The sequence below is a fragment of the Lithobates pipiens genome, unplaced genomic scaffold (genome assembly GCF_037356315.1).
Source record: "Lithobates pipiens isolate NorthernLeopardFrog02 unplaced genomic scaffold, aLitPip1_a1.2 Scaffold_22, whole genome shotgun sequence".
Lineage (NCBI taxonomy): Eukaryota > Metazoa > Chordata > Amphibia > Anura > Ranidae > Lithobates > Lithobates pipiens.
The window spans coordinates 193,348,723-193,364,292 of record NW_027507784.1 but is presented as its reverse complement, the minus strand read 5'-3'; the positions used below and the strand labels follow the sequence as shown (position 1 = coordinate 193,364,292).

The 15,570-nt window shown below is 44.2% G+C and overlaps 1 protein-coding gene across 2 annotated transcripts in view; it reads right to left on the bottom strand.

The window, feature by feature from the left end:
* DHRS7B (dehydrogenase/reductase 7B) overlaps window positions 1–3,556 on the bottom strand; it is a 158,371-nt gene extending 154,815 nt beyond the window's left edge. Inside the window, exon 1 of one of the 2 annotated variants that reach the window (XM_077448776.1) lies at window positions 3,272–3,556. Coding sequence is in view for 1 of the 2 variants with exons in the window: in XM_077448774.1 (XP_077304900.1) it covers window positions 3,272–3,291 (20 nt within the window). In the remaining variant the exon portion in view is untranslated. The remainder of the gene's footprint in view (window positions 1–3,271) is intronic. The other variant, XM_077448774.1, reaches the window with a different exon arrangement.
* Window positions 3,557–15,570: the final 12,014 nt, after the last annotated feature.

Genomic DNA, 15,570 nt, shown 5'->3' with positions numbered 1-15,570 from the left:
TGAGAAATAAGATGTGTAATTTATGCTCCTAGAACGCCTGATGGTGCTATTTCAATATTGGGCCTCTGTATGTGGCCAGGCTGTGTAAAAGTCTCACACATTTGGTATCGTAATACTCAGGAGTAGCAGAACGTATTTTGGGGTGTCATTTGTGGTATACACATGCCATGTGAGAGAAATAACCTATTACATTGAAAATTTTGTGAGAAAAAAAAAAAAAATCTTAATTTTGCAAAGAATTGTGGGAAAAAGATGACAACATCAAAAACCTCACCATGCATCTTAGTAAATACCTTGGAATGTCTACTTTCAAAAAAGGGGTCATTTGGGGGGTATTTCTACTTTCCTGACTTGTTCGGGTCGCAAGAAATGAGATAGGCCACCAGTACATCAGGTGTGATCAATTTTGTGCGATTCGCACCACAGCTTGTAGACTCTCTAACTTTCACAAAGACCAAATAATATCCACTAATTTGGGTTATTTTTACCAAAGACATGTAGCAGTATAAATTGTGGCCAAAATTTATGAAAAAAAAATTATAATTTGCAAAATTTTATCACAGAAACAAAGAAATATGCGTTTTTTTTCAAAATTTTCGGTCTTTTTTCATTTATAGCGCAAAAAATAAAAACCCCAGAGGTGATCAAATACCACCAAAAGAAAGTTCTATTTGTGGGAAAAAAAGGACACAAAATTCATTTGGGTACAGTGTTGCATGACTGAGTAATTGTCATTCAAAGTGTGAGAGCACCAAAAGCTGAAAATTGGTCTGGTCAGGAAGGGTGTTTAAGTGCCCAGTAAGCAAGTGGTTAAAAAATAATGCATGTCTCTAAAGGCACGTACACACGATCAGACTTTTTGACAACAAACATGAAAATTATCTGTTTTGGAGCAACATCCGACCGTGTGTGCGCTCCATTGGACAAACTTTTTCGGTTTTCATCTGACTTTTGTTGGCTCTGCGAATGGACAAACTTTTTGACAACATAAGTCCGATGGAGCAAAGTCAAATCGTGTGTACACAAAACCATCAGACTTTTGTACAAAGCACAAACACGCATGCTCAGAACCAATGCAAAAGATCAGACAATACAGAAGTTCACTAAAGGTGGCGCTGGAGTAATTGAACGTCCTCTTTTGAAGTGTCGTCAGTACATTGAAACGTCACTATGTTCGCGTTTGTTGCCGAAAAAGTCAGATTGTGTGTATGCAATACAAACTTACGGCCAACGCCCTTTGTACAAAAGTCCATGGGAAAGTTTGTACAAAGTACGATGGTGTGTATGGGGCTTTAGGCTAGTGCACGAGATATGTAAATCACCTATCATTCACAGCAAGGGGGAGGATTTGGCAAAGTTTTTATCTGTTTGTCAAGCTTTATCTCACTGAACAATAAAAGAGAATTGCTCAGAGATGGATTAACTCTTTGTGGCAAAACTGGGCTCAAATGATAGGAAATGTTATACTCTATATCAGGGATATGCAATTAAAGTGGTTGTATACTCGATTTTTAAACTTTTACCTACAGGAAAGCCTATAATAAGGCTTACCTGTAGGTAAAAAAAATATCTCCTAAACCTGTACGGTTTAGGAGATATCCCCCTCGGTATGCGCCGCTGACTGCAGCGGCGCATGCGCACAAGGGGATTCTCGGCCTGAAAATCCGACAGTGGCCGGCGGCCGGAATGAAATCTCCCGCGCGCATGCGCGGGAGTGACGATATCGCGGCTCCGGCCACTCACAGCGCCGGAGCCGCGATACCCGGAAGAAACGCAGAGGGAGCATGTCAGCTCCCTCGGCGTGGATCGGGCCAGATGTCGGGGCCTCGTTCTAAGGTAAGTATTTCATAATGAGCTAGTATGCGGTGCATACTAGCTCATTATGCCTTTTGCTTTGCAGGTTTAAAAAAAAAAAAATGTGCGGGTTTACTACCGCTTTAACGGACCTCCAGCTGTTGCAAAACTACAAGTCCCATCATGCCTCTGCCTCTGGATGTCATGCTTGTGGTTGTCAGAGTCTTGCTATGGCTCATGGGACTTGTAGTTGTGCAACAGCTGGAGGTCCACTAATTGCAAATCCCTGCTCTACATTATGACATAAAAAAAATAAAATAATTGGTTTTACATCCAGTTTAAGTGCCAAAATTCTGTATTTAGACTGCAAAAGGGTTGTAAAGCCTCAACGTTTTTCACCTTAATACATTCTATGCATTAAGGATGAGCTCAGGCATGTTCATAAACAGCACATGCAGAACCCGCCAGGAAGTCAGCACTGCACAGCGCTAATCACAGGTAGTGAGACATTGTCCCGATGCGTGACTGCAGAGATTGGAAAATGTCTCACTGCCTGTGATTTGCGCTGTGCAGTGCCGACTTTCTGGCTGGCTCTGTACGTGCTGTTTGTGAACATGTCTCAGCTCATCCTTAGCATTAAGGTGAAAAAACTTCTGTAGTGCAGCAACCTGAACCCAATCGTTCCAGCGACGGGGATGAGCAGAGAAGCTCCAGTCGCTGTCTCAAGTCCTCATTGGCTGGATCGATAGCAGCAGGAGCATTAGCTCCCACTGCTGTCAATCAAAGCCAGTGACATGGGTGCCGGGGCCGAGTCCTGCTGTCTGTGTCAATGAACACAACAGCAATGCGTCCCCCCCGAGGGAATGCGAGTCTCCATGTGGGCACTCAAGAAAAGGAGGAGCCAGGAGCGCCACAGAGGGACCCCAGAAGAGGATCGGGGCCCCTCTGTGCAAAACCCTGAGGAGGTATGACAGGTTTGTTATTAAAAAAAAAAAAAATAAAAAAAAAAAAAAAAAAAAAAAAAAACACACACACACAAAAGACTTTACAACACTTTTAAAATTGTAATTTTGTAACTTTTGGAAATGCCAGTAAAAACTTGTCCGTCAGTTAATTTTGGGTGTCATGTCAGTAAATTTCATTCTGGAAGCTTGGCGGCACTGATTCAGGGCAGCTCCCCACCCCTCTGTCAAAACACAAGAGACTGCAATAGGATCAATAATCAGATTGCTATATCCTCTTGCCACTAAAGTCTCTCGTATCAATGCCATCATATTTGCATTACCTAAGTTCCTGGACCAGATATAGAATGTACAACATGTGTAAAACGTGTTGTAAGTGATTATAACACACTATTTGGGCTCTCACCATCAGTAAAGGCAATATAGCATGATATTTTCCAATGAAGCAGGACAGCAGTGGGTAGACTGTTGCAGCAATGTAGTAAAGCACTATTTTTTGCACGGTAATGGCTTACCTGACTACTGTAAGTACCATTCATACACTGACAGCGCAGCAACCTAACGACCACCACCTGAGAGCACTATATAGGCACACAGAATAGACCTGCAACCAGCGCCAAAGAGCAGTACAAGCAGCGGGTGACGTCACACGACGTAAGCACGTAACGTCGGTTAATAACGGGCGGGAGTTTTGGGTGTAAAGGTGAAAGAAGCCGCTGAGTGCTCGGTGATATTTTTGCCTTGTGTTAGTCATTGCAGGCTCTGTGTAGCAACCTTAGAGCACCGACCGCGGTTTATCGCGGTGGTATGGTGTTTAGCGTTTCTAAGGTGTAGTTTGAAACTGACGTAGTTCCTGTCATCTTACTGACCAGAGGTGCTCTCTGCTGCCACTAGTGTTTTATTGCAAGGTTACCGTACTGTATAAAGTGTGTGTGAAGTTGGCCTCCAAAGCTGATTCTTTATCGCCCCCTACTGGTAGACTTAGGTAGTGCATTTTATTTGTTACTGGAATTAGACAGCTAACTGAATATGGAGTTTATTTGAGTGCTGTTGTTTCTAAGGCCTGGTTTGCATGGTCTGTATATACCCACACAGGTGTTCTGTACATCCCTGTGCGGATAGTCCAATTCAAGTCAATTGGGACACAGCGGCTGTGCTAGAGCAGGGTGTGTGAGGGGCCATGCTCCCAAACAGATGTCACATTGGAAGCAAACAAGCTCTGATAGCTGCAATAGCATTGCAGGTCCATTTCACTTCTAGCTTGTTCACATTGCTGCCAGTTAGGCCCAATTAAGGGTGGCATTTGGATGCATTGGCTACTTCATTGGATTGTACCCCTGACTTTTATTGGAATAAAGTTGAATCTGGACCTCCTAGTGGTGGTGCAGCACTTTAGTTTCAGTTCTTGTTGCATTACACTACAAGCCAAGAAGACTGTGGAGATCCTCTGGGGTGTAAAAGCCACCTGCCCAGGAACCAGATCATTCACGCCATGGTCAATACCTTTAAAAAGTTCCACAACCCACCTCCAAAAAAAAGAACACTCAGCAGCTACAAATACAGCTGCTGCCTTTTACTATTAGGCCGGGTTCACACTGGTACGACAAACGCTTCGACATTGGGAGCTCATGTTGCATGACGTGTGAAAATCAATGTTTCCCTATGGGAGCCGTCTTGACTGGTCCAACACAAGTCGGTCCGAATTTTAAAATGCTCCCTGGACTACTTTGGTCCAACTTTGATCCTACTTCTGCCCATTGACTATCATTGAAGTAGGTTCAAAGTCGGATCCTTGTCCTAACCATCCGACTTTGGCATTCGACATTGTGTTATTTCCTGCCCCCTGCTGTAGTCCCTTCCATTGTGTGTTAGTTTTGATTGGTCAAAGGACAAGTTGTACTATCTGAAAAGTCGGAAAAAAGTAGTATCCTGTTCATGAAAGTCGGATGGATGTAGGACCAATGTAGGACTGATGTTGCAGAGCAAAGTAGGATGACAGTCGTACTACTGTGTCCTCACTGGAGAAGATTATTGAATCAGCTCTTGGGTGCTGCCACCACCATCTTGGTTAACCCTTTCCCGCCGAGCGTACGCAGATGTGCGTACTCGGCTTCTGGGGGTTATACCGGGATGATGCCCGCACCTGCAGGCATCATCCCGGTACCGTTTTTTGCAGCAGGCGATTGGCTATCCAGGCATAACAACCGATGCGGCTAAAAGCCGCTCGGCTGTTATGCCGGAGGAGCGGGAGGGGATGTCCCCCCCCCCCCCTCCTGCCACTGTTACCGGTGCTCCCGCTCGATCGGGAGCACCGATTCGTGATCCGACACCTCCGGCTGCTGGGGAGGAACTGGAACGAAGCCGTAATCGGCTTCGTTCCAGTCTCCTCATCGTAAACACGGAAGCAACGTCATGACGTCACTTCCCGTTTGCTCGGCTGCCAATGGCGCCGGTTTAAAAAAAATATCCGGTATTCAGAATCGCCGTTTTCGGCGATCTGAATACATTGAAGTGTAAAGGAGGGGTGGGGGGTCTTTTAGACCCCCGATCCCTCCATAAAGAGGACCTGTCACCACCTATTACAGTCACAAGGGATGTTTACATTCCTTGTGACAGCAATAAAAGTGATCAATTATTTTATTTTTTTTAAAACAATTTAGTCATTTTAAAATAAATAAAAAAAATTTTTTAAAGCGCCCGCCGTCCCCGCAAGCTCGCGAAGCAAAGAAAACGCATACGGAAGTCGCGCCTGCGTATGTAAACGGTGTTCAAATCACACATGTGAGGTATCGCCGTGATCGTCAGAGCGAGAGCAATAATTCTAGCACTAGACCTCCTCTGTAACGCTAACCTGGTAACCGTAAAAAAAATTTAAAGCGTCGCCTATTGAGATTTTTAGGTACTGTACTTTGTCGTCAATCTACATGTGCGCGCAATTATAAAGTGTGACATGTTTGGTATCTATTTACTCGGCGTAACATTATCTTTCACATTACGCAAAAAAATTGGGCTAATTTTACTGTTTTTTTTTTTTTTTAATTCATGAAAGTGTCCCTTTTCCCAAAAAGTTGCGTTTAAAACACCGCTGTGCAAATACCGTGTGACATAAAATATTGCAACAATCGCCGTTTTATTCTCTAGAGTCTCTGCTAAAAAAATATATATAATGTTTGGGGGTTCCACGTAATTTTCTAGCAAAAAATATGGATTTTAACTTGTAAACACCAAATTCCAAAAATAGGCTTAGTCATGAAAGGGTTAAGGGAAGCCTTTCCTACTGCGCATGGGTGAATCGTGCTGCGATTTGACAATGGGCTGGCTGTAGGGGGGGCGAACTTCTGTGACACTTTACCAAGGCAAAACTTCAGTGTCAAAACCAGGTCCCCGACCCCACCACCACCAAAAGGTGCCAAATGTGTCAGCAGAGGGGAGGGGGAGGCAGACAAGCGGAGCTTACTCTTTTGGGTGGAGCTTCGCTTTAAGATAACAATACCAGTAAGATAACTCTACGGGTCCAGCTTTCTTCCACTAAACCTTGGGAGCAGAATCTATGTCCATGCAGCCACTGTGTCCCAACTGACAGCTATGGGACTACCCTTATAGGGACACCTAAAACAGATTCATACATCCCATGTGAACAAAGCCTTAAAAAGATCTCTGCTGTTGGAACAGGAGCTACAGGCAAATTAAAGGCCTAATTCACATAAGCATTGACAAGCCTTTCATTATTTGTGTTTATGTAACTTTTCTAAAAGCATAAAAAGGTTTTTAATGGTGAAAGTTACACATAGGAGGACCTCTATCGATCCTGTCACAAGGCAAATCGGTGCTAAACAGGAGCAGTGAGACAGGTCTATTATAAGTTTACAGTCTGAGTAAAAAATGTCACCATTGGCAGCTCTTAGGTCTACAGTTTTAACTGCATTAAAACTGACGCTGACCACTTTTCAATTCTGTTTACAGCTGAAAACTGTCTAATTTTCAGTAATGCATTTGGTTAACTTTGCAAACTGTTGCTCTTGGTTGCCCTGGAATACAGACACACAGGTCTTTAAACATTAAATAGATCTTGCTGAAACAGTACAGCCTGATTTGCAACTAATTATATTGCTAATTTGCTTGATACATGTTTAGGTGCAGTGAATTTATCTGCGTTTTAGAGAAAACAGAATTCCAGGGGATGATTAGATGCTCTCCGAGTGCAAGTAAGTGCCTCTGCACATAGGACAACTGCTATGCTGGCCATACATTATACAATTTTCTTCTATAGATTTCCTTTAGATTTACCAAAACCATATAATATGAGGTCAAATCTAAACACTTTCAATTTGTGTGCAATCAGACAGGCCCTTGTACTACACAGTTGAAGGTAAATCTAAAGGAAATTGAATGGTGTATGGCCAGCTTTACACACAGGAGAGATTATCTGGTTTGTATAAAGCCACTGTCAGGACCTACCAGCAGTAGACAGGTGCATATGCAAACTGAGCAACGGCACCCGTCCATTGCTGTGCATCAGCGCGTCCCTCAGGCGCATGTGCATTAGACGCACGTGTGTGCGCATTAGCGCTGTTTGGCGCCACTGGGCGCATAAAGGATCCTTAGCTGCGCTGGTGCGGCTCTGTTTCGTCTTCAGCTTCTGTGACCTGCTACCTGTATCTGATTGCCTTCCGACCCGGCCTGCCTGACCCTGCTATTGCCTCTGCCTGTGATCCGTTGCTGACCTCTGCCTGTTTTACCGACTCTGCCTTTGCCTGCTGTTTACACCTGCCTGATTCCCTGCCGACCCAGACACTTGCCTGCTGCCTGTTCAGTGTGCTGCTTTACTCCCGGCTCTCCTCACACAGCTTCAGTGACTGCTGCCTCTGTGCTCATCAGCTCTTCAGGCCGCTGCCAGCCTCTGTCCAGCCATCCCTGAGAGATCTCTACTCTTCTACCAGTACCAGCGGCTTCTACACCAGCAGGCACTCTAATGCCGCGTACACACGACAGGACTTAAGTCCGGCAGACTTTCGATGGAGTTCTGACGGAGTTCTGACAGAGTTCTGACGGACTTTCCGAATGAACGGACTTGGCCACACACAATCACACCAAAGTCTGACGGATTCGAACGTGATGACGTATGACTGGACTAGAATAAGGAAGTTCATAGCCAGTAGCCAATAGCTGCCCTAGCGTCGGTTTTAGTCCGTCAGACTAGCACACACACGAGCGGATTGCTGGGTCCGGCAGAGTTCTGTCGGAAAAATTTGAAACATGTTCCATTTCTAAAGTCTGTCAGACTTTTGCAAATCAAAAGTCCGCTGCAGCCCACACACGTTCGAATAGTCTGCCGGAATCATTCCGTCAGACTTTTGATGTTGAAAAGTCTGGTCGTGTGTACGGGGCATTACACACTGTGCTCATGAGACCACTGTTCCCATTCCAGTGGCTCCTGAACCAGTGTTGTAAGAGAGGTCTCCTACAAGTCGGGCTCCACTACCAGGTACCTAACAACCACTTTTTTGCTTCCCAGATAATTTTCTTTTTTTTTTCTACAATTAAATCTTCTGGGATTAGCTGTATTTGGGCCCTTTCCTGAAACTTTAGGGTAGATGATCTACAATACTTTCTCAGAATTTGTTCACATATCCACCCTTGCATTTTCTCTCAATGTGAGGATGCTGGTGTCATCCCCAAACAGGTGTTATCTAGCAAAATTTGTGGTAGTCTACGTGCCTTTATGTATAATATGCATTCTATCAAGTGGTTTGCATAGCGGTACTCTTCAGTCCTCATTTTATTTCTTTGCCGAGACCTGTAACTCTTTTACTCTCATACTCTCCCCTCCCTCCTTGCTATCCAGTAGCTTTTAATATGTTGCTTCAGCCCACATTTGCGGTGGCACAATTGGGGTGGATATTCCCAACATAATTTTCTGTTGCATCTGGAAGCGTTTGGCATTCAGGGGATGTCAGTATCTGTTTTGTCTTATTGCAAGGGTAGACCACCTTAAAGAGGTGTAGATCTACCTCAACAACATGGGAGAAGTCAAAGATCACTGGACAGGGTCGCTTCCTTATGCCTGATTTAAACCTCTAATTGCTGTACTACTGCTCCGCAATCCTGTGTATTGAACAGCAATCATGGGTTTAAATCAGGTTGTGAGGGGGCAACATTTTGCCTCCTCACCAGCTGTCACACCACCTCGGATCACTTTTCAGAAGAGCAGCAGTGGCTACTGCACCTGTGACTGAGCCCTTGGTTGCATTCAGGAGTGACACCTTAGGGCTCATTCACACAAAGTTGGAGGTTGGTAAAATGGCAGGATATAATTGAAGTCTATGGCTAAGCGCAGCAAACCCACAAGAAAGTTGCAGCTACGCTGTACTGCACCTGTGCTATGGGTAAACTGCAGTACATCAGTGTGAAAGCAGCACTATACTATTGTGCGCAGTGTATTGCGTCACTCTGACCTGAACATCTCTTCTTTCTTGCTGCTGGCACCACTCTGGAGACTGCTAGTAGGGATAGGAGATCGAGTGCAGTTGGTATCCCTCCGCATGGGACAGGAGCCAGCACTATAGAGGAGGCATCAGTTTATGCGGCTCTTGCTCCCTACTACAGATCCAACTTTACAAGTGGCCGATTATCTCAGCAGGAAGAAACTAAAAGAGGGCGACTGGAGCCTAAATCAAGAAGTTTTCAGAATGATCTTCCGTAAGTGGACTTATTTGCCTCAAGAGAAAACGCGAAGGTTCAAGCCTTCTTTTCCCTGCGCTCCTGACAGAGGTTCTAAGGAAGTTCTGAGCAGAGAACACCTTGCTGATCCTTATTGGTCCAGGAGACCATGGTTCTCTGTTCTAAAAGAACTTGCTGCAGAACCCCCATGGATATTACTATCCTGAGAGGATCTTCTCTCCCAGGGCCCCATGTACTGTCACCAAGTAGAAAGGTGGAACCTCACTGCTTGGTTTCTGCAGAGCAGTTAGATCCTTCTCAAACTGCTTGATACACTGCTTCATAGCAAGAAAATACCCTCACCATTTATGAAAAGGTGTAGATACGGTTCAACAAACCAGTGTACAGGAAACTCCATTTGAGGCACAGAGCTCAGTGGCGGTTCTAGAATTCCTTCAGTGCGGAGCAGATGAGAGCCTGAGCCTCAGCACACTAAAAAGCCAAGTATCAGCACTCTCTGTGTATCGGGGAAAGAGGCTGACATCCAATCCATGGATAGTTTAGAATTTTTAAGGCTTTGAGTAGACAAAGACCAGTGGCCGCCTTTCCATAAATGGGATCTGTCTTTAATGCTACAAGCTTTGAAGGGAGACCCGTTCTAACCACAAAGTGTGTTCAATTAAACTTCTGACACTTAAAGCAGTTTTCTCTTATCGTCTTCCAGGACAGCTTCTGAGACATAGGGCTCCTTAAACACCTACTATGTACGCCTTACCGAAGGTGCACAAAAACCCCTTGAAACCCCCGGGCCGACCTATCGTCTCGGGACGTGGCTGTTTGACTGAGCATGCAAGTGCTTTAGTGGACGATTTTTTGCGTCCTTTTGTAGAAGATCTAACATCATACCTACGCGATACCTCAGACTTATTGCGGGCCCTTGATGGGATTTCGCTTCCTGAAGGCACGTGGCTGGTAACATTGGACGTTGAGGCCCTATACAATTCGATCCCCCATGAAATATGAGATTACCTCCAGGTGCAGGGGGTGGCTATGGGGACCAAATGTGCCCCCTCATATGCCAACCTGTACCTGGGGGGATGGGAGCATCAAATTTTCCGTCAAGAGAATCTACAGCGATTCTTTGATTCAATCCCTATGTGGCGGAGATTTATTGACGACATCTTTTTTATCTGGACTGGGAATGAAGTGGATCTAATCACTTTTGTAAATCTGTTGGGAATAAACTCTTTTAACCTAAAATTTACCATGGAAAAAAGTCTTTCCAGGATAACTTTCCTGGATGTGCAAATTTTTACGGATAGAGGAGGTGGGATTCAATCCACTCTTTATCGAAAAACTACTGCGGCAAACTCACTTCTACATGCATCCAGTGCACACCCAGCTCCGCTGATATCTAGTATCCCATATGGTCAGTACCTCCGTTTAAGGCGTAATTGCAGCAATCAGGAAGACTTTGCCCGTGAGGCCAAACAACTGAGGTCACGCCTACGCCAAAGAGGCTACAGCAACAAAAGCTTAAAAAGGGCATATACACAGGTCAGAAAACAGAATAGGGCTTCTTTAATACACAGTCACAGACCACCCAAGACGGCATGTGGGGTCAGATTTATTACTACATTCAATGAACAACATTCACAGGTGAAGGAAATCCTTCAGAGATACTGGTATCTCTTGAAGGGGGATCCCCTTCTAGCTAAACACTTGCCAGAATATCCAGGTATAACCTATAGGAGGTCGCGTTCCCTGAGGGATTCTCTAGTACAAAGTCACTTTTCCCCTCCCTCCTTGGTGGGACGGACAAAAATGGGGTGTGCTCCGTGCCATAAATGCGGTTTTTGCAGATACCTACATGCATCTAGATCCATAATGTTGCCAAATGGCTATCTTTTTAGGCCTAAATTTGCTGTGACATGCCAATCGGTGGGGATAGTGTACATTATGATCTGTCAGTGCAATGCCTTTTATGTAGGCAAAACCAAACGTCCCTTTTTCCACCGCATCAGGGACCATGTGTCCCTGGTGCGAGGGAAAAAGATGGAAACCCCCATTAGCCGTCATTTCGGTCTCTACCATCAATTTAATGATCACCTCATGCATTTCTTTCCACTTGAATATGTCCCTCCCGGAGATAGGGGGGGGGATTACAATCAGATCTTGTTACAAAGGGAAACCCGGTGGATATTCAATTTACAAGCCACCCAATCCCCTGGACTAAATGATGCGATTAGCTTTAAGCCTTTTCTTTAAGCAATTGGCTTTTTTTTTTTTTTTCTCTTGTTCCCCTGAGGCATTTTAAAAGGGCTTCCAACAATTTATTGGAATGCACACTGATTGATTGACTTTTTGAGGGAATATAGTCAAGAACTCACCAGTTTGAGTATGTTCGAGACCCCCAAAAAAAATTCAGAGGGACCCTATGGATTTCCCAATGGAAAGAGTCTGCACGGGCACCCCGGGGCAATTTTGGCCTATGACCTATCCAACCAGTTATGGATCTGGCCAGGCTTGCCCCTATTCTAATTAGGAGGTTTTTGTGTTGCAACCCACATATTGCAAATACTCTTTTCGTTACTATTCTGAAAATCGGGGTTTACATATAGAGGCTGATGGAAGGGCAGAGGATTGTATTTATCTTTTTTCTTTCTGTCATCCTCTTCTCCGTTTTGATTTGCATATGCTCGATCCGGCTATTCCATTTAGGCATAGTCGCCTTTTTCCATCGTGGTGATCTGTTGTTGAAGGGTGTAGGTTATACCTTCAGCGCAGGTCCGGTGAGAGAGGTGTGGGCACACTCCTTGACTCCAGCCAGGTTGCAAAATGGCGGATGCGCCGTAACGACGTATTTCACGTCGTTCGCGCATGCGCAGTAAAACCAACACGCGCAGCAAGGAAATTTGTCCGGAAGACATGCCCGCAGCCCGGTAGTGACGTCAGACGCTACCGGGCTGGAGCCACGAGATAAAAACACTAAACCCGTCAGTGCTGTTTAGGCAGCGGACGGGAACTGACTGTGACGAGCTCCGCTGATGATTCAACATTTCCATATGTGATTTCAACAGTATTTGCCACAAACAGGTACGAATTTAGGGGACAATGATCACCCTCATAGTATATTAGAAGGAGGGTATATTTTTTTGATGTGGGGCCTTAGCTTTCTGTTTCCCCTTCATCTTATTTTTCAGATTGGCATAGACGATTGCCCTTTCTGCTGAATTTTACTATTCATAATTAATATCTGACAATATATGGATCACTATTTTACCTGGCTTTATGAACTGGTCCAAATTTGATTCTTTATCTGGATTCATCCCAGGTATGCATTTATATTAAATATTTATGGATACCCAAAAAATGCTGGAGCTCAACTTAGATGAAATATATCTTTACTCTCGTGCCTCTGCAGGCTCTTGGGAAATACCAGGGATCCCTAAGGGTGTTCTCCTCATACTCCTTCTGACTTGGTGGGGGTCTTTGTTCATTTACCAACGATTATTCAGAGGATTGACAAACGACAAACATTTTCATTAATTCAGGGGTAAGAGGCCTTATGTCTAATTTAATTTGTTTTATTCTAGTTTCATTTTATTTTATTTAATTTTTATTTTATTTTGTTTTATTTTTATTATTCTTCACCTAAATTGTAATCTTTAATAGTGTAGAACTATATTACTACAACATTATATGCTTCAAAAAATTGGGATTGCATCTATTTAAATGGAATGCCTTTCTGTGATGTAGAAAAATATGTTTTCCTTCTGTGTACAATTCTTTTTTTTTTTTACAATTAATATGTCCTGTTTAGATGTATTTAATTATTGCTCTGGTCTAACTACAAGATCTAAGTATAATTATCTATTGAAACGATTTATTGTACCTATGCAAGGTGGAAATGGAGGGCCTTCCTCCTTCTCCTTTTGCTTCTGAAAGAGAGGGGGGGGTGAGGAGGGAGGGTGATGTACCCCCTGATACTCTCTATGTCCAGTTTGAATATTTATTCTGTTTATTTTTTGTATATTTGCAGTTCTCTCTGAACATCATTAGTTGCTGCAATGTCCTGAGGAAGCGCAGAAGAGCGAAACATGTAGGAAAGAAACAATGCAGGCTCACTGATATACAAATGTGGAAAAATTGTGGAATTCTGTGGAATCTGCACCAGTGTTTGTATATTCATTTAGGTTTATCCATATGTATATGGAGATAAATGTCTCTCTTTTATTTATAAGATGTATTTTGTTTATTCAATAAAACTTTTTTGGTTTTAATTTAATATATTGTTCTCACATATGTGGTACCGATTTAAAAATCCCGGGGGTTGGTTACCCTCCAGTCCCCTAGTAATTTCGTTTCTCCCCTTTTCTTCTCTATGTTCATGTAACTGGGATGTGGTACCTTTTTCTACTAAATCATATTGCTGACCAATAGCCCTCTCTATATATATATATATATCTTTTGTCTCTTCATTTAAAGGGGGCTCGGAACTCGCTGGTAGACTTTCTCGGTCGTCAGTGTGTGAAACAGGACGAATGGTCACTCAACCAGGAAGTGTTCGAGCAGGGTTGTGAGGACCTGGGGCATACCAGAGTTGGATTTGTTTGCCTCAGAAAGCAACAAGAAGGTTGCTCGGTTTTTCTCCCTGCACTCGCAGGATCGAGCCAGAGGGTTAGATGCCTTTGCCAATGCATGGCACTTCAACCTGTGCTATGCTTCCCCCCCCCCCACAAATAAGGCTAGTCGCAGTGGTCCTCCAGAAATTTCAGACCTAGGAAACTGATCTCATTTTGATAGCACGGTTCTGGCCAAGAAGGGCCTGGTTTGCAGTCCTAAAGAGGTTGGCAATATATCCTCCAATTTATCTTTTGATGAGGGAGGATCTGGTTACACAGGGTCCTATCCAGCATCCTCAAATAGAGACCCTCAGACGTACAGCGTGGTATTTGAGGAAAAGCTGTTAAGGACCCAAGGCTTTTCAGAAAGGGTCATCAAGACTCTTATGCCGCGTACACACGACCAGACTTTTCAACATCAAAAGTCAGACGGAATGATTCCGGCAGACCATTCGATCGTGTGTGGGCTGCAGCGGACTTTTGATTTGCAAAAGTCTGACAGACTTTAGAAATGGAACATGTTTCAAATTTTTCCGACAGAACTCCGCCGGACCCAGTTCCTACTGAGAAATCCGCTCGTGTGTGTGCTAGTCCATGGACAAAAACCGACGCGAGGGCAGCTATTGGCTACTGGCTATGAACTTCCTTATTCTAGTCCAGTCGTACGTCATCACGTTCGAATCCATCGGACTTTGGTGTGATTGTGTGTGGCCAAGTCCGTTCATTCGGAAAGTCCGTCAGAACTCTGTCAGGACTCTGTCAGAACTCTGTCAGAACTCTGTCAGAACTCTGTCAGGACTCTGTCAGAACTCTGTCAGGACTCTGTCAGAACTCTGTCAGGACTCTGTCAGAACTCTGTCAGAACTCTGTCAGAACTCTGTCAGAACTCTGTCAGAACTCTGTCAGAACTCTGTCAGAACTCTGTCAGAACTCTGTCGAAAGTCTGTCGGACCTAAGTCCGGTCGTGTGTACGCGGCATAAGAATGCCGTAAGCCAGTGACCAGGGCCATTTATAGCAAGGTGTGGAAGAGGTTCAATTCCTGGTTAGCAGAACAGGGGCAAGAAGAACCAGGAATTCCGGCAGTGCTGGACTTCTTCCAGGCAGGAGTGGAATTAGGGCTTTCTGTCAGCACCCTGAAGGTACAGGCTGCCGATTTTAAGCGTCTTTCTTTAGGTTCCCCTACAGCAAGATCGGTTTGTAAAGAGTTTCTTTAAAGCCCTCTCCAGGTCCAAGCCAGTTAAGGTCAGAGCCTGTCCCTCTTGGGATCTATCCTTGGTACTTGGTGAACTCACAAAGATTAAATGGATATTTTTAAAGTCAGCTTTTTTTTTTATTGCAATTACCTCAGCCAGAAGAATGAGTGAGTTGCAGGCGCTCTCGATAAGAGCCTTTTTCTGTTGATATTGGAGGATAGGGTTGTGCTTAAAACAAATCCTAGTTTCCTCCCCAAAGTTTCTTCTACTTTTCATAGAACTCAGGACATTATCCTGCCAACATTTTACTTCTCCTCAGAAGGTGACAAGGAAGG